The 19,548-nt window shown below is 38.4% G+C and overlaps 1 protein-coding gene across 2 annotated transcripts in view; it reads right to left on the bottom strand.

The window, feature by feature from the left end:
• Window positions 1–19,548, bottom strand: part of LOC127426598 (membrane metallo-endopeptidase-like 1) — a 39,830-nt gene that overhangs the window by 14,501 nt on the left and 5,781 nt on the right. The window contains exons 2-13 of one of the 2 annotated variants that reach the window (XM_051673506.1): window positions 19,364–19,528; window positions 18,525–18,554; window positions 16,869–16,931; window positions 16,496–16,657; window positions 16,320–16,400; window positions 13,944–14,039; window positions 6,715–6,833; window positions 4,752–4,817; window positions 4,536–4,673; window positions 4,349–4,438; window positions 2,554–2,690; window positions 266–359 (exon numbers count right to left, since the gene is read on the bottom strand). In XM_051673506.1, coding sequence (XP_051529466.1) covers window positions 266–359; window positions 2,554–2,690; window positions 4,349–4,438; window positions 4,536–4,673; window positions 4,752–4,817; window positions 6,715–6,833; window positions 13,944–14,039; window positions 16,320–16,400; window positions 16,496–16,657; window positions 16,869–16,931; window positions 18,525–18,554; window positions 19,364–19,520 — 1,233 coding nt within the window. In that variant the 5' untranslated portion in view covers window positions 19,521–19,528. The remainder of the gene's footprint in view (window positions 1–265; window positions 360–2,553; window positions 2,691–4,348; window positions 4,439–4,535; window positions 4,674–4,751; window positions 4,818–6,714; window positions 6,834–13,943; window positions 14,040–16,319; window positions 16,401–16,495; window positions 16,658–16,868; window positions 16,932–18,524; window positions 18,555–19,363; window positions 19,529–19,548) is intronic. The other variant, XM_051673507.1, reaches the window with a different exon arrangement.

The raw sequence follows: 19,548 nt of genomic DNA, 5'->3' as shown, positions 1-19,548 counted from the left end.
TTGCAAAATAAAGAGTCACAATTACCTTTTAATTTTTTTATTCTGTGGGGGGGTTCCAGCTTCCATTTATCTCCCTAAATTTGAAATGCTATTTGAAATATTTTCAGAACTATCAACCTCACTGTAGAATGAAATGGCCTAAAACAGAATATATCTGATCCACTATATCTACAAACTCTGAATGCAGTTTTAAAAGCACTAAATACAGGCAGAGTTAAATGCCATCTGAGCTCTCCTCTGTTTGTCTTTGTACAGTGCGACTGACCTTTCTGTAGTGCGCTCTCACATCTTTGAAGCGACGGCTCAGACTGCTCACCCGCTCCATGATGAGCATCCAGGACAGATAGTTCTGCAGAGTCCTGCGGAGATCACATGATTAGAGATTATTTAATGTGATACATCAAGACTTGAATAATATGGGTTTGTTATGGAGTACTGCACTGTACTTGCTGGGTACTTGTTGTACTTCAGTGTTGGGTAGATTACGTTTGAAATGTAATCTGCTACTGATTACAAATCTAACCTGCATAATCTAATCTGATTACATTTGGATTACTTACTGCATGTTTTGATGAAACCAGCCCCTCTTCGAAAGTCAATACTGTTAGGTAATGTAATAGTAATCCACAATCCATCCATGTAATCAATAAAAGGTAACTACTCTGATTATACATATTAAAAAGGTAATGTAATCCAATTACAACTACTTGATTTGTGTAATCTGATTACATAATTCAGATTACATGAAGTCCATTACTACCTAGCGCTGTCTATATTGTATCGTACTGTAACACTGTCGTTTTTATATAAGTCAAGTCTATATGCCTTTAGCGAAGAAAGAATTCACAAATGAGATCTTTCAGTATTGCATTTGTTTTGCCTACACAACAATGACATTAAATGGAGAGGAAATGGAGAACTTTGCTTATGTCTCATGCCTTTTGCTAGGGTTTTGAGAAAAATACTTCTATAGAGTTCCAGAAAAGATCTAAACAATGTCTCTAAACTGTGCTCAGATTTGCCCAGATACTAGGGGTGTAACGGTTTATCATAGCACGAAACGTCATGATTAAAAAAATTTGACGATGCGCAACATTCTAAACCTACATAAAGCGGGCATACAAATGAAAATCGCTTCATTGGACACAAGGAGCTCTAAAATACGATTGCACACTAGCAGCCACAGTTGTTGTACGATGAATTCGGCTGAAACTGCGGAAACTGAAAGTGAAACCAGAAGCAGGAGAGAGACGCGCCTTTTCAGCGCGAGGGATTGAATGTCCGTTTCAAGCACCAGACTGATCTGCACTGACTGCAAGAGAGAAAATTAAAGTTGGCAGAGGTTTAATGATCATACTAATCATTACTAATCATATTAATAATGTTATTAACCAGAGGCCTAGGTAGCTCAGCAAGTAAAGACGCTGACTACCACACCTGGAGTCGCAAGTTTGGATCCAGGGCATGCTAAGTGACTCCATTCAGGCTTCCTAAGCAACCAATTGGCCCGGTTGCTAGGGAGGGTAGAGTCACATGGGGTAACCTCCTTATGGTCGCTATAATGTGGTTCTCGCTCTCGGTAGGGCGTGGTGAGTTGTGCGTGGATGCCGCGGAGAATAGCGTGAAGCCTCCACACGTGCTAGGTCTCTGCTGTAACACGCTCAACAAGCCACATGATAAGATGCACAGATTGACAGTCTCAGACGTGGAGGCAACTGAGATTCGTCCTCCGCCACCCAGATTGAGGTGAGTCGCTACACCACCATGAGGACTTAGAGCGCATTGGGAATTGGGCATTCCAAATTAGGGAGAAAATAAAAATAAATAAAAATAATAATAATGTTATTAACCATATTAATCTACTGTATATAATACTGAATATTATGTATAATAATGCTAAGGGGGAATATATGCTAATGTCAACTGTCATGTCTCATTTGATTTAATCAGTAAATAATTATTATTTAAAGCATGCACTTCTATTAAATATGTATTTTTAAAAAGAATATTTAGATGTAATCAGAGACAATATTATTTTTTTTAAATATAATTTTAATTTAAAATATTTTAAATGTATGTAATCAGCGACAGTGTGTAAGCATCATATTTATCGAACAATTCTATATTTTCAGTAAGCAGAATTATTAGCAAATATTTCCATTTGGTGTCACCATTGGCCTGTTCTAGGCTGATTTTTAGTCCCAGTACTTCTCCGATGGATCATTTAGCACTTTTAAGAACAGTACTTTTAGCAAAATTTTAAAGGAAATGAACTGTTCTGCATCTGCCTTTAAAGTAACATAAAAAAAAACTCGTAACTTTTCTCGATTTAGGCTTAGTTTAAAGAATCATGAACCGTGAGTTCAGCATCGTGAACCAAACTGAACTGTGAGATAATGAGTGAAAGTCAGAGTTCTCAATAATAACTCAACCTCTGAACAATGCAAGTTTCTTTCTTTAGTGAAAAAAAAAATAACGGACAAAATGCCAAATGACGAATCTGAAATGAACTTGCATTTTAGAGTTTATGCATTCAAATCTCACTATCTGTACCTGTGACTGTGTTTAGAGAGAACATCAGTGAGCTTCTCGAGATATGGTGAGCAGTACACGACGATGGGTTCTTCTGGTTGCACTGTAATCAAAACACTGGACATGATACCTTGGATGTAGCGTGTCCAGTTAAAGCCCTGGAATTTCATGAAGAGGTACAAGATAAGCATGTCTTTTTGCTTTATAGAGAAAAACAAACAACTTTTATATCAATTGTCAGTGACCTTGATTTTTACATGTAGTATAATGTTGGTGGATCAATATCCTTGTTGGTCCTGGACCAACGTTCCTATATCAACCAATCAGATTTTAGGGATAGTTAATGGTTAGGGTTAGAACTATATTGAATGTTGATTTAGGACCATGTCCTACTTGGCAAAAACATGGTGACCATCAAGTTCGGCAGACACATACACTCACAGAGCACTTTATTAGGAACACTGGTCCTAATAAAGTATCCGACGTGGTCTTCTGCTGTTGTAGCCCATCCACCTCAAGGTTCGACATGTTATGCATTCTGAGATGCTATTCTGCTCACTACAATTTACAGAGCGGTTATCTGAGTTACCGTAGCCTTTCTGTCAGCTCGAGCCAGTCTGGCCATTCTCCGTTGACCTCTCTCATCAACAAGGCGTTTCCGTCCACAGAACTGCCACTCACTGGATGTTTTTTGTTTCTGGCACCATTCTGAGTAAACTGTAGAGACTGAGACTAGAAAATCCCAGGAGGTCAGCAGTTACAGAAATACTCAAACCAGCCCATCTGGCACCAGCAATCATGCCACGCTCCAAATCACTGAGATGACATTTTTTTCCCCATTCTGATGGATGATGTGAACATTAACTGAAGCTCCTGACCTGTATCTGCATGATTTTATGCATTGCACTGCTGCCACACGATTGGCTGATTAGATAATTGCATGAATAAGTTGGTGTACAGGTGTTCCTAATAAAGTGCTCAGAGAGTGTATGAGTGTTTCTTCAACTTCGGGCACTTTCATATCCCAGGGCTTGACTTTTATTAAATCTGAAAACTGATTTTAAGGTCACATTAAAACTGAACTGGAAACCTTTAACTAGGCCTTTATCATTTATTTTTGGTATTTTTCAAATGCCTTTTATGTATAGATTTGTCTGTTTTAGCCTCCTTTTACACAGACTTTCAATATTAAACTAGGAAAATCCATTATAAAAATACAAATTATTACATGTTTAAAACTATGATAATCTAAACAAAGAGCAAAATAAACAAACCACTTTAACATTGTGTAAAAATGATTTCTATAATTTTTTTTTTTTATGCCGATTTTCACACAGTTGTGGCTTCATTTACAATAATAAATTTTTTTCGAAAGTTAGTTTACTTGTTATCCAAGTCAACAAAAGTGTCAGTGAAGAGCATGCTTGAGATGAAATAAGAGACAAGTGATATAAGTAGAAATGAAAAATCAAGGTTAATATCTCTTGTGAACAGAATATTTTTATGGGGAGTCATTTCCAATTGAGCTGTAATTTCGCCAAAAATGCAAAAAAAAAAAATGAAAATAGTACTTAATTGTGTGTATTTAGGACATAAAATGTTAGCTGTGAAATTATCTTCAGCAAGACAAAGGAAAGGAAAATTATCTTCAGCAAGACAAAGGAAAACAAGTTCTGAAAAACATTTAAATATTTAATTTCCATCAGCGCCATTTCCAGCACAGAATTCTATTAATTCAGAATTCTATGGAAAAGACACTGTGGTGGTTCAGAACCCCACCCCAAAGCATGACCAAAGTTTGCTTTTCTGCACTTACATTGAGGTTGAACGTTTGCTGCACCTCTGTCAGTGTCATTTTATTGTACAGCACAGTGATGTCATTGCGTTCTTCTGCAGGTGAGGTAGCCTGTGAATGCACTGGGCAGAATCAGCTGTAAACTCCTGATGTTTTACTGTCTCCATTTAAACTCGCATTACAAATGTCTGTCTCTTATTAAACTCACGTTAGCAATGTCCGTCTCCAACTCCAACACTTGAATCATCTCCTCCCACACGCGCTCTTCATCTTGGGTCAAGTTCCGGTCTTCTCGCACTATCCTCGCCATGGAAACCATGAACTCCAGGTAGGCCTCACGCACCTTCTTACAAAGGAGGAGTTGTTGATTTATATAATTTAATAAGCGTACCAATAGAGAATGTCTGTCACAAAGATACAAAACCTTCTTATAGTTTCCATCACTGAGGTAATAATCTCTTGAAGGCATGCCAAGTGCTGGCTGGTCAACCTGTGAAAACAGAAGATGACTAGATAATTTGTTCTGATTTTGCAACTCATTTAATAGCACTTCCAAAGCAATCTGATTGGATTGCTCTTCATTATCCGTAATGCTTTGTTTGGTACTGTATGCATAATATCACCCAAGAGTTCTCCATTAATAAATAAACCTTCATAAAATCATTGACATTGTTTTATTAGCTCAAGCTCCAAATGGCATTTTAATCAGCATTTATTATGTAAAATAAATAGCAATAAGTCACTGCTGATTTTAAGGGAGATGCAGCCAATCCTTACAAAACATTTTGTTGTAGAACAGAGATGGTAAACAAATGGAAATCCCATGGTTCTTCAAAAGGTATTTCAAAGGATACCATGGTAATACCATGATTGTTGGACATGTATCACAGTGGTCTTGGAAGTACCTTCAAGAACCTTGTAAAAACTGTGGCCAGTACTATGGTATTACCATCTGATACCATCACTGTACCATAGTATATGTAAAAAAAAAAATAAAAAAAACACATAGTAGCATCACACTTACAAAAGTACCATGATAATACCATGTTTTTTGGATATGTACCATGGTATTCTTTGAAGTACCATGTAAATACAATGGCCAATAACTTTTAAAGTACCATGGTATTGCCATCAGATACCATCATATATATGTCCAAAAAAACATGGTAGAATCATGATACATGTTCAAAAACATGGTATTACCATAGTGCATGCCAAAAAAGTCATGGTTGTACCATGGTACCATGTCCAAAAAAATCTAAAACAAAAAAACACAGTATTATCACACTTACAAAAAGTACCATGGTAATACCATCTGATACCATCATTGCACCATAGTATCTGTCCAAAAAAACAATGGTTAACCATGGTACATACCCAAAAAGCCAGGGTATTGCTATTATACATGTCCAAAAAACCATGGTAATACCATGGTAAGTGTCCAAAAAACCATAGTAGCATCACACTTACAAAAAGCACCATGGTAATACCTTTTTTTAATGTACCATAGTATTCTTGGAAGAGCTTTCAAGAACCATGTAGATACTATGGCCAGTACCATGGTATTACCATCTGATACCATCATTGTACCATAGTATAAGTCTAAAACAACCAATGGTTGAACCATGGTAATACCATGTTTTTTTGGACATGTACCATGGTATTCTGGGAAGTACCTTGGAGTACCATGTAAACACCATGGCCAATAACATGTTATATTTCAAAGTACCATGGTACTGCCATCTGATACCATCGTTGTACTGTACCGTACTATATGTCCAAAAAAACAGATAGAATGATGGTCCATTTTCAAAAACATGGTATTACCATAGTGTATGTCAAAACAGTCATGGTAGTCCCATGCCCAAAATACCATGGTACTACCATGGTAAAAAAATTACCATGGTAAAAAAAAAACATAGTATTATCACACTTACAAAACGTTCCATTGTAATACCCTTCAAAAAATATCAAAGTAACATGGAATTGCCATCTGATAACCTCACTGTACCATGGTAGCAGCACAGTACTTTTTGTAAGTAGTGGTAGTACCAATGGTAGAGCCATTGTACATGCCCCAAATATGATGTTTATGCCATGGTACATATATTAAAAAAAACATGGTATTACCATGGCACAATGTAAAAAAAAATAAATAAAAAAAACGGCAGTAAGATGATGTATGCAAAAAAAAAAAAAATATTGTATTACCATGGTACATGCCCAAAAAAGACACAGTATGTTGATGGTACATGTCCAGAAAACCATAGTATCATAGTACATGCCCAAATACTACAGTATAATTACAGTACATGCCCAATATACCATGGTAGTACCATGTTAGTGACATATAAGAGTAAATTGGGCAGTGCATTTTGCATCTTTACATGGATAATGTAGCGGCTAGAGTCGCGGTCATCTGGCCATACAAACATCTCGAGCACAGCCTTCTTACTGTACCGGGCATTCAGAATGGCCAGCTTGTCCTCCAGGCTCCATGCTTCCTCTGTGAGAACATACATGTGCAATCATGAGTTACAACACACATTTATATTAAAGACCCAGTGAAATCCACCAAACTCTTTCTGACTAGCAGTAGCAAGTAGCAAATCAAGGGCTGTGATTGGAATGAAATACACGCATACTATTTACTGCAAACTGAGCAATATACACTGTATACTACCTACTATTTTTTAAATAGTATGTAAAACAGTATGCATTATGCAACAATAAACGTTTAAAATAGCAGACAATGCTGTCACATGGTGGACCCACTTTATATAATGTGCATGTCATTAGCTCTTTGCTATACACAGCCAATGCATTCCATTTAATCTCTAAGTAATTTATACTCTACTTAGCTAGTGTAAATATCTTTAAAAATGACCCAAGAAACTTACAGTCCAAAAAGTTGCCCGTTGTTTACATGAGACAGATGGTAATGAAACATAATTATAGCTTGGTTTTCCAATGGGCAGTTATGGTTATGGTTAAACGTCTCTATTGGCATTAGACATTAGACTTTTCTTTTCTCTAAAAACCCATAATAAATCTGTCAGCAAGGGCCAGAGTGGTGTGTGTACGAGTCCATTGCAGCTGCCTTCTAAGGAGCCCTTTAGACTGAACATGTTCTTGCGCTGACTGCTCAACACATAAAACAGAATGCAGTTGTCTTGAGATGCACTTTTAAAAAAGTTATTTCTTAACTGACACAATATGCAGCTCTCCTGCGCGAGACACTGACAAAACAACTGGACACGGCGCAACGCTCAAAGCCGTCCGTCTAATGCATGTTTACATTGTTGTTGCTACGCTAATGTCACAATACTCTAATAGGCATAAATGTACACAGCACACAAATATTGGTAAAATAATAAATGTTTAAATTAAATTCAACTTTTTTTTTATTATTGATTTCTTTCCATATTGTGTTGCTGAAAAAACAATGGAAAAAGAGTGCAGACGGACACAAAACTGCATTCGGTGTGAATGGCCTCTTAGACAGCATCCTAACTGAAATAAAATCTCATAAAGGGAACGATACCTACATAGGCATCAACTCCATGTGTCACAAAAATAGCACTCCACACGTGAACTGCACAAGAAACTCGGCTAACAAATGATTTCTATGAAGTTGGCACTAATATTCTAATATAAAAGTACATAAAAGTACACAGCATAAAAGTACACAGCACACACAAATATTTGGTAAAATAATAAATTTGTTAATTAAATTTTTTTTTAAAATATCGATATATTTCTATATTGTGTTTGCTGAAAAAAAAAAATTCCCTCAGTGAAATCTGCTGGTGGTGAAATATTTACCTCAGCCATTGATATTAATATTGCTTTTAAAGAATTCTATCTTGATCTCTATAGTTCCACATCTTCGTCTAATGATGAGGATATCAGAAACTTTGTGGAACCATTAGAACTTCCAAAACTGATGGCTGAGCAAAAAAATTCTCTTGATTCTGATATAACCTTGGAGGAGGCTTGACGAGGTAATTAAGGCCTTGCCTACAGGCAAGTCTCCGGGGCCAGATGGCTTTGCCGCTGAGTTTTTTAGATCTTATGCTACAGAACTGGCTCCACTTTTGCTAGAAGTTTATATGGAATCATAAAGAATGGAAAGCTTCCGCCAACCATGACGCAAGCGCGGATCAGTTTGATTCTTAAAAAGGACAAAGATCCAAGTGAGTGTAAGAGTTACCGTCCAATTTCCCTGATCCAACTAGATGTTAAAATATTGTCAAATATTTTGGCTAACCGATTAAGTTGTGACATCTCTTATACATTGCAGATGGGGTTTATTCGGGGCCGTAGCTCTTCTGATAACATTAGGTGTTTCATCAATACTCCGGTCGCTGCACGGAACTTCAACATCTCTCAAGAGATTATGGGAGAAATATTTAAACTTGGTATTGGAGGAGGGAGTGTGGGCTAGGATTCTAAAAAACGTCAAGTCTGCATCTAGAGATGCCATATGCAATTCAAGATTTTACATAGATTCTATTGGACCCCCTCTAGATTGTATAGGCTTGATCTTAAAGACATACCCACCTGCTGGTGATGCCAATCAGAAGATGGAGACACAATGTTTTTTGGGGGGGTGTTAAGATCCAAGAGCTTTGGTTGAAGGTTCAGAGTGTCATATGTGATGTTTTGGGCACTTGAATTTTGTTTTGCCCTGGACTCTGTATTCTGGGCGATGAGGCAGTCATAAATTTGGGGGACGAACACATAAAAAATTGGGTTCTGACCAGTATTATGATTGGCAGGCAGATTATTTTAAGGGGATGGAAGTCAGATGGGGAGTGGTGTGCAGAAATGGGGAGGGTGGTGGCTTTTGAGGAGATGTCGAGCACAGGGCTGGGGGTTCGAGATTTGTTTGCTAGGTAGTGGGGCAGGTATTTGGTGTTTTTGGTAGACTCTCGGGGAGGGGCTGTGGAGAGAGAGGTTTACTTTTAAACCTATGTATTGTATTTGTGACCACAGGTGTGTTCGTTGGGGGTCGGGGTGGGGTTGGTGATTGGGGAGGGGTAATAGTGGGGGTTAAATGTTGACTCATTGTATATATGTTGTGTTTTTTCTTTGTTATATGTTTGAGTCAATAAAAAATGTTAATTGAAAAAAAAAAAAAATTACTCCAGTCGCTGCCATCTCCCTTGACGCCAAAAAATGGGGTTATCTTTTTAAGATTTTAGAAACGTACGGGTTCGGGAATAATTTTATTGGATGGATTATGTTAGTTTATAGACACCCGGTAGTGGCGGTATAAACGAATGGATTCATTTCAGATTATTTTACTCTTTCCCCATTAATGTTCTGTCTTGCCCAGGAACCATTAGCAGCCACGATAAGAAAGGAGGATGATTTTCCAGGAGTGGTGGCGGGAGGTGTGGCACATAAGCTTTTGCTTTACGCAGATGATATTTTATTATTCATCTCCGACCCTACTAGATCTATGCCTTGCCTCCACAGAATTATTAATTCCTTTTCTAATTTCTCGGGATACTGAGTTAATTAGTCTAAATCCGAAGCTTTGGCTCTGACAGCGTACTGCCCGGTAATGGCTTTTCAGCCAGGCGCCTTCCAGTGGCCCAAACAGGACTTTAAGTATTTGGGTATTTTATTCCCAGCAAATTTGTGTGATTTAGTTAGAGTTAATTTTGACCCTTTAATAAAAATAAAAAAAATCGAGCGATGTGGGCAGGTGGGCTTGATTACATTTATCTATGATTGGGAAGGTTAATTTTATTAAAATGAATTGTATTCCAAAATTCATCTACCTGCTACAGTCTCTCCCTATAGATGTCCCGCTTTGTTATTTCAAGCAATTTGATAGCATAGCGAAGTCCTTCATTTGGAATGGTAAATGTCCCAGTAAAAAATTGGGTCCTAACCAGTGTTATGATCACCAGACAAGTTGTTTTAAGGGGATGGAAGTCGGCTGGAGCGCCCCCATTTTAGGAGTGATGGTCGGAGATGGGGAGGGTGGTGGCTTTAGAAGAAGGACCATCTAGAAGACTGGGGAATTTGGATTTTGTTGGGAAATGGGGCAAATATTTGGTGTCCTTGGAGGGCTCTCGGGGTGGGGCAGTGGAGAGAGTGAGAGGTCTAGTTATTAATGTGTGTGATTATTATATATATTTTTTTGTGTATGTGCTCATGTGTGACCACAGGGGTATTTGTTGAGGGTCGGGGTGGAGTTGGGGATTGGGAGGGGGAGGGGTGGTAGTGGGAGTTAATGTTGATTCTGTGTATATATGTTTTGCTTTTCTTTGTTTGATGTGTGAATCAATAAAAAAAATTGTATCACAAATTTTTTTTTTATGTTTTTTTATCAATACCTTTTGATTTTGAATTACCTTGCTGAAATAAACAATGGAGAAAAGTGCAGATGGACACAAAAACAAGTTTGGTGTGAACGGCCCCTTCGGCAGCATCCTAGCTGAAATCAAATCTCATAAGTGACCTATATGGAATGTTCTAGCACTCTGTATGTGAACTGTACAAGAAATTCAGCTAACAAATGATTTCTAATTAAATTGGCACTAGCATGTTGCTAGGCTAATGTCACAATATTATAATAAGCATAAAAATATACAGCACACGCAAATGTTGGGTAAAATGGGCAACTTTTAAGCCTATATTAAATTGAACTATTTTTATCAATGCCTTTCGGTATTGAATTACCTGCAGACAATACATAAATATATCTAATAGCAATATTTCGGTATTGAAGTCTAGCATTAGCATATTGCTAAACTAACGTCACAATAATCTAACAGGCATAAAAGCACAGAGCTCAAACAAACATTGGGTAATACATTTTTTTAATAGATTGAACTATTTTTTATCAATACCTTTTAGTACTGAATTACCCTGCCAAAACAATATCCTAAAATGGTTTGCTGGTCTTCCAGCCTGGCCAGGCTAAGGGTGCTAACTAGCTCACATAAACCAAGATGTCCCATAATTTTGTCTGAAATTAAAATATTGTCCTATATTGAAGTGGCGAAATGCTGTGAACCCCCACCATGTAATCGAATTAAAACTGATAGAAATATATAAACACGACTTTAAGATGTTGATTCAAAGTACGGAAACAATATATTTCAATCTAATTGCAAAATATTCAGATATATACAAATATATACTATATGGCCAAAAGTTTGTGGACACCATATGTGCTTGATGAACATTTGATTTCAAAACCTTAGGCATCAATTTTCCCCTTTGCTGTAATAACAGCTTCCACTCTTTTGGGAAGGCTTTCCACTATACTGTATGTAGTAACATGGCTGCAGGGATTTGCTCTCATTCAGACACAAGGCTATCAGTGAGGTCAGGAACAGATGTTGGTCGATGGGGCCTGACTTACAGTTGCTGTTCCAGTTCACCCCAAAAGTGATCAGTGGGGTTCAGGTCTGGGCTTTGTGCAGGCCAGTCAATTTCTTCCATGCCAGACACAGTAAACCATTTCTTTATGGACATCACTTTGTTCACAGGGGCATTGTCATGCTGGAACAGAAAAGGGCTCTCCCCAAACAGTTGCCACAAATTTGGAAGCACACAAATCCCAAGCCATTACATAAAGAAACATTAAGATTTTTCTTTACTGGATTTAATGGACTAACCAAATTCGTTAATTAGAAGGGGGTGTCCACAAACTTTTGGCCATATTGTGTATACAGGTGCTGGTCATATAATTAGAATATCATCAAAAAGTTGATTTATTTCACTAATTCCATTCAAAAAGTGAAACTTGTATATTATATTCATTCATTACACACAGACTGATATATTTCAAATGTTTATTTCTTTTAATTTTGATGATTATATCTGACAACTAAGGAAAATCCCAAATTCAGTATCTCAGAAAATTAGAATATTACTTAAGACCAATACAAAGAAAGGATTTTTAGAAATCTTGGCCAACTGAAAAGTATGAACATGAAAAGTATGAGCATGTACAGCACTCAATACTTAGTTGGGGCTCCTTTTGCCTGAATTACTGCAGCAATGCGGCGTGGCATGGAGTCGATCAGTCTGTGGCACTGCTCAGGTGTTATGAGAGCCCAGGTTGCTCTGATAGTGGCCTTCAGCTCTTCTGCATTGTTGGGTCTGGCATATCGCATCTTCCTCTTCACAATACCCCATAGATTTTCTATGGGGTTAAGGTCAGGCGAGTTTGCTGGCCAATTAAGAACAGGGATACCATGGTCCTTAAACCAGATAATGGTTGCTTTGGCACTGTGTGCAGGTGCCAAGTCCTGTTGGAAAATGAAATCTGCATCTCCATAAAGTTGGTCAGCAGCAGGAAGCATGAAGTGCTCTAAAACTTCCTGGTATACGGCTGCGTTGACCTTGGACCTCAGAAAACACAGTGGACCAACACCAGCAGATGACATGGCACCCCAAACCATCACTGACTGTGGAAACTTTACACTGGACCTCAAGCAACGTGGATTGTATGCCTCTCCTCTCTTCCTCCAGACTCTGGGACCCTGATTTCCAAAGGAAATGCAAAATTTACTTTCATCAGAGAACATAACTTTGGACCACTCAGCAGCAGTCCAGTCCTTTTTGTCTTTAGCCCAGGCGAGACGCTTCAGACGCTGTCTGTTGTTCAAGAGTGGCTTGACACAAGGAATGCGACAGCTGAAACCCATGTCTTGCATACGTCTGTGCGTAGTGGTTCTCTCCCACATTTTTGAATGGGTTTTGTTTCACAATCCTCTCCAGGGTGCGGTTATCCCTATTGCTTGTACACTTTTTTCTACCACATCTTTTCCTTCCCTTCGCCTCTCTATTAATGTGCTTGGACACAGAGCTCTGTGAACAGCCAGCCTCTTTTGCAATGACCTTTTGTGTCTTGCCCTCCTTGTGCAACGTGTCAATGGTCGTTTTTTGGACAACTGTCAAGTCAGCAGTCTTCCCCATGATTGTGTAGCGTACAGAACTAGACTGAGAGACCATTTAAAGGCCTTTGCAGGTGTTTTGAGTTAATTAGCTGATTAGAGTGTGGCACCAGGTGTCTTCAATATTGAACCTTTTCACAATATTCTAATTTTCTGAGATACTGAATTTGGGATTTTCCTTAGTTGTCAGTTATAATCATCAAAATTAAAAGAAATAAACATTTGAAATATATCAGTCTGTGTGTAATGAATGAATATAATATACAAGTTTCACTTTTTGAATGGAATTAGTGAAATAAATCAACTTTTTGATGATATTCTAATTATATGACCAGCACCTGTATGTAGTTTGACAGTGTAGGGAGACCGACTCGATTGCATCATTCGGAGTGCATCATGAAAGTGGGCAATCTGTAATCTACGTCTCTCTCTCAAGGTGGCAGTCATCTATAAGGAGCCTTAATGCCAATCATCACATTAGGTCTCCTTTTCAATGTCTTTAACACGACTTTATCCCCCACCACCCGCACCACACACATGACAGATGACCAGGGCGGCCATCGCTCTTTCAAACACTGGGTCTTTCTGTCAGTCTGGTCCTTATCAACTCACAGCGACAGCTGTTTATCCCATTTAGATAAGCCTGAGAATCTGTCATTCTTTGTAAATGTCACCGCTATCTCCAGTACCTGATGTGCTGTTCCAGACCTCAGAGGCAACGGGCCAGTCACCAATACTGTCGATGAGTCTGAGAAGAGGCTGCGAGTCCCGCTGCTCAATCAAATCTACAGGGGGCAGCAGAGAGACAAGATGTGAAATGTTTGGTTTTGACCACAAATTACAATAAACTGAAACCGGGGCGTGTCCAGGATGTTTTGCACGGGGTGGCAAGAGTTCAGTAAGGGGTGGCATCCAGTAATTTCGTCTGGGTGCGGAACGTTGTTATGGACCATGCGCGACACAGATGGGTTAAGACGTTGCACACCATCTAAAGGACGCGAGCGGGGTCCGACTTGGGGTGGTTAGTGGGGTGTCAAAGCTCACCCCGTGCCACCCTTCTGGCCCCACCCCTGTCTGAGACCACTAGTAAAAATGCTTCCTCAAATTTGTGCAAAACCTGATGATCCAGCATATTATAATAATAACCGAGTCACCCATTACAAGTGAGCAATAATTATTGCTTCATCTTACAATGTTATTTAAAAACTAATTTTAGCAGTCAAAATTGTTATTAAATCCACTGTCTTAAAAATTTGGCATCAGTTGCAGTGATGAAAATATGCATAGTGTCGGACACAGGTCATATAGACAACTACATTTTAAGGCAATTTTGGTTGTGTGCCAAGCGCTGATGATGATCAACATTCTTGGGCTAAAACAGACGCGGTGCAACCAATAAAACAGAACGCAGGTGTCTCGAGACGAGTTTTAAAGGTTGAATATCCTTTTACATTGACACAGCGTTTAAAAAATTTATCGTTACTGAACAAGACATTACGCAACGGTCAAAGACGTCCGTGTAGCGCATGTTTCCATAGAAAATGACGGAGGGGTTCGGAGTAACTTTGACGGTTGTGTCTTGGCAATGCCTTGCTCTCTTATCTGTATAAGCATTAGGTACGTACATACAAATGTATTTAATGAAAAACACCGTGGTACAGTCGGTACTATGAAGCTTGAGTCTCTGGTAGTACTATGGCATTGGTATAGGCTACTGTGCAACACTAAGTAGAACCGTCTATTGAAGCATTTTACTTCTTTACTTAATATTTGAGGATATGAACTGGCTAAATCTTTTGAATTTTTGATTTTATGCACATTTGGTAACAGCCAGATATGCTCTTTGCAATAAACAATAATGGGTAACATGGTGATGATTGGTTTATATTGATTTGTTGTGACCTCTTGTGGACGTGGTAGATGACGTTGATTAAAAAAATCAGATGTCTTGTAGATTTTTCCCCCTACCTGATCTAATGTCTTTCAAATTTGAATATAATTCGAACTTCGGTAATATTTAAGTGAAAAATTTGAATTTTGTTTCTAAGCCTTACTACATTTTGTACATACCTGTTGACAGCCCTATTACATTTTTTGTGATAAAAGTAAGTTAATCTGACAAAACCTTCCTTTGAGGAGATATTGGCATGTCCTCATTTGGAACAACAATCCATATATAAATTAAATATATTTTTTGATTATATAATTAGCTTTATTTTAAGGCTGTCGATTTAAAGCATTAATTTTGTGCGATTAATTATATTATAAAATCTATCAAAATAATGTGTTAAAACAATCAATGCAATTAAAGTCCCCTGACCGTAATAAGGAATATTCCAACCATCAGAGCAATTTAAGATCAAGTACCACCTGTTTTCAGCAGGGGGCAGTAAGTGAATCTCCAATTGTTGAGGCAACACGCAGCAGTACAGAGAACAAACCTCACTAAGGCTTGCTTGACACAAAGGACAGCACAGGATGAGGACGAATTCTCACGTACAAACACACCTGGACAGAATGCAATTCTGAATACAGGGATCTCGAGACGTGTTTTAAACTTTTAACTAGAAACGGCGACCTAAAAACACTGCGTTTATGATGCGACGCAACCAAAGTGAGATGCTCCAAAAGTGTCCATCTGACGCATGTGTACATTGACGCATCCTTAGACAAGCCCTTATAATAAATCTATCTCAGACAGATTGATGAATTCATTTGGAAGATGGATTGCTGTGAACTGTAGAATAATAATAGGCTTATGTTAAATAAAATGGAAATAAACAATAATTGCCTTCTAAAGCCACTTTTTGTATTGTCTTTCAATGCGTTACTCGTCTGCCACTATAATGTAATGTATTTTAATTATTTGAATTACATTTATTATTACATATTATATTTATAATTATTTGAGGGCCTTTCTCAGCAAATATTTATATACGCGTTTAATTCGTTTAATCACAACATAAAATTAATTCTTGAAAGCCCTTCTTTTTTATGTAAAGCTAATTATAAGTACAATAGTAGTCTGTGATATATCCTTATTTATACTATATGTGTATACTCACTCTCATTCATGCATGAACTGTAAAGTGTTTTGGCTTTCTTGAAGGCCTCTCTATCACTCTTACTTTCCATTTCAAGAACTCCTGTGCGATAGTAAAAAAGATAAGATGTGAAATACTGTTTAAAACAAATATAAATGGTGAGTCTGTGAAGGTTATTCAAATTTGTCGTAACCTACCCTTGAGCACTATCTCCAGCTCGTCTCTCAGGATGTTGAATACGCTGTGGAGTGAGCTGGTCTCTGGGATGACGTGACGCTCGATCCAGCCTCCACAGGCGTATTGATAAAAGTTCTGGCATGGCTCCACGCTGGGATCCATGTTCTGGAGCAATCGTGCTGCTATATCACAGAATAAAACATGGACATCCCTGCTGAAAAGACCAGCTTAGACCAGCATTTATTACCATGCAGGTCCAGGCTAAATAAGAGGGGTTTGGGGCTTTTTAGCAGGGATGAGCAGAGCTAATAACTCTTGAATGAGACAAACTTTAAAGACCACACAAAAACGTTTTTGAAATGGTAAAATATTACAGAACAAAAGTGGTCTTACCAGCAGTCACACACTCTGGGGTTGTACAGACATTGCTGTCAGAGTTTGATCGATATTTCAGCCCTGTGGTGTTTTGGTGAGATAAACGACATGAATATGAGGTAAATGTCTCGCTCAAACCTAGCAGAAATACCATGTGACATAATCCACTCAAAACCGTTACATGTGCAGTTTGACATCCTAAAGCCAGGGCTAACTGCTTCAGATGAACATTGAAGGCTTGCATTTAATTGTAAGAAGCTTGAGACTATATATAATGAAGCCCTGTACACTAATGAACCAAAATATTATGACCACCTTGCTAATATGCTGTTTGTCCTCCTCGTGCCGCCAAAACAGCGCCGACTCGCTGATGCATGGACTCTACAAGACCCCTGAAGCTGTCCTGTGGTATCTAGTACCAAGATATCAACAGCAGATCCTTCGAGTCCTGTAAGTCGTGAGGTGCAGCCGCCGTGGATCTGACTTGTTGGTCCAGCACATCCCACAGATGCTCAATCGGATTGAGATCTGGTGAATTTGGAGGCCAGGGCAACACATTGAACTATTCATCATGTTCTTCAAACCATTCCCAAACATTGTGTGCAGTGTGGCAGGGCACATTATCCTGCTGAAAGAGGCCACTGCCATCAGGGAATACCATTGTCATGAAGGGGTGTACCTGGTCTGCAACGATGTTTAGGTAGGTGACATGTGTCAAAGTGACATCCACGTGAATGGCCGGACCCAGGGTTTCCCAGCAGAACATTGTCCAGAGCATCACCATCCCCCCACCGACTTGTCGTCTTCCTACAGTGCATCCTGGTGCCATCACTTCTCCAGGTAAATGGCGCACACGTTCTCGGCTGCCCACGTGATGTAAAAGAAAATGGGACTCATCAGACCAGGCAACCTTATTCCACTGCTCCAAGGTCCAGTTCCGATGCTTGCGTGCCCATTGTAGGTTCTTTCGACAGTGGACGAGGTCATCATGGGCACTCTGACCAGTCTGTGGCTACGCAGCCTCATACGCAGCAGGGTGCGATGCACTGTGTGTAGTGACATATTCCTCCTGTAACCATCAATATAATTTTTCAGTGACTTGTGCCACAGTAGACCTTCTGTCGGTTCCGACCAGACGGTCATTGCCCTCGTGCATCGATGAGCCTTGGGTGCCCAACACCCTGTTGCCGGTTTGTGGATTGTCCCTTTTTGGACAACAGTCGGTAGGTACTCACCACTGCTGACCGGGAGCATCCCACAAGACTTGCCGTTTCAGAGATGCTCTGACCCAGTCGTCTGGACATAACAATTTGGCCCTTGTCAAAGTCTCTCAGGTCTTTACTCCTGCCCATTTCTCCTGCATTCAACACGCTGATTACGAGAACTGATTGTTCGCTTACCATCTAATCTACCCAGACCTTGACATGTGGTCTTGTTAGATGATGATTAATGTTATTCTCTTCATCTATGAGTGGTCATAATGTCTTGGTTCTTTGGTGTATATGCTACTACAATTTACCCGTATAGTCCAGTTTATATAATGTGGAGAGATTATACAGGGTTTAACTTGTAGGACAAGACTCACAAACAACTCAATAATAAGAATCTTAAGGCTAAAATCTGTCAAAATTATTCAAACTGTAATATTCATGAATAACTGTGAACATGCTTCACCTTTTGAAGAATCGTTTCTGTTAAAGCGCTCTGAAACAAAAAGAAAATGTACGATTTTAGTGTTGATTTGAAAGAATATATTTTGATATACTTTCAAAAGAGACCGTTAGACGATTTAAAATATGCTTTTTGATGTTACATTTGAAATACTTTAAATAAATGTTAATGTCACTTTATTTATAAAGCACAACTAAAACAACAGCTGTTGACCAATGTGCTGTACATAGTAAAATAAATGTTAAAACTCAAAAATACATAAAGTAAAATAAATAAATGTGCTTTCATGAGAGATGATCATATATTAAATTAAATAATGTTATATTAAATAACATTATTTAATATACAATTTTAAATTGCCTACATAAAATAATTAAGTAAATAATATTAAAAACACATATGTACTTCATTGTTCTGTTGTTGATGTTTTTCTAAAATATCTAGTTAAAGAAAAAAGTTGTACAGAGCTTCCACGAGGAGATTAAAATTAAATTGCACAACAATAAGCTGATAGCAATCAAAAATCACCTCATCCTAAAAACTCGACAACGCAAGAAAAACGCGATTTTTTATTTTTTTTTATCTTTATTATTATTATTTATTTATTTTTGGAAGATTCGAAATTATCGGGATTTCCTCCGAAAACCCGCCGGTAAAAGTGTTTATCGTATTATATACAAAGTTGTCAGATTATTATTGAGCATAATCGTGTAAGATTGTGCTTGTAAACACACACTATTGAAATATCTTCTAAAGATCTTGAACATGCTTGGGTCTTCCTTGAGGGGTTTGAATGCCACTAAATAATCCTGATGAATGGAATCAAGATGCGTTTTTTCCACCTCTCACAGCTGAAGTGTAGAGCACGATGAGTCCAGCCAGAGCACAGCTCATGAGAAGCACAATAATGGACAATCCGATCTCCACGACGGTCCAGCGATGCTTTCTAGGTTTATTGGTTTTCTCCATGATATCCATTTGGCTCTCTGATTTTCCCATTCTCGGAGCTGTGGAATAAAGTGTTTAA

The sequence above is a fragment of the Myxocyprinus asiaticus genome, chromosome 35 (assembly GCF_019703515.2).
Source record: "Myxocyprinus asiaticus isolate MX2 ecotype Aquarium Trade chromosome 35, UBuf_Myxa_2, whole genome shotgun sequence".
Classification (NCBI taxonomy): Eukaryota; Metazoa; Chordata; class Actinopteri; order Cypriniformes; family Catostomidae; genus Myxocyprinus; species Myxocyprinus asiaticus.
This window is presented reverse-complemented; position numbering and strand designations above follow the sequence as displayed.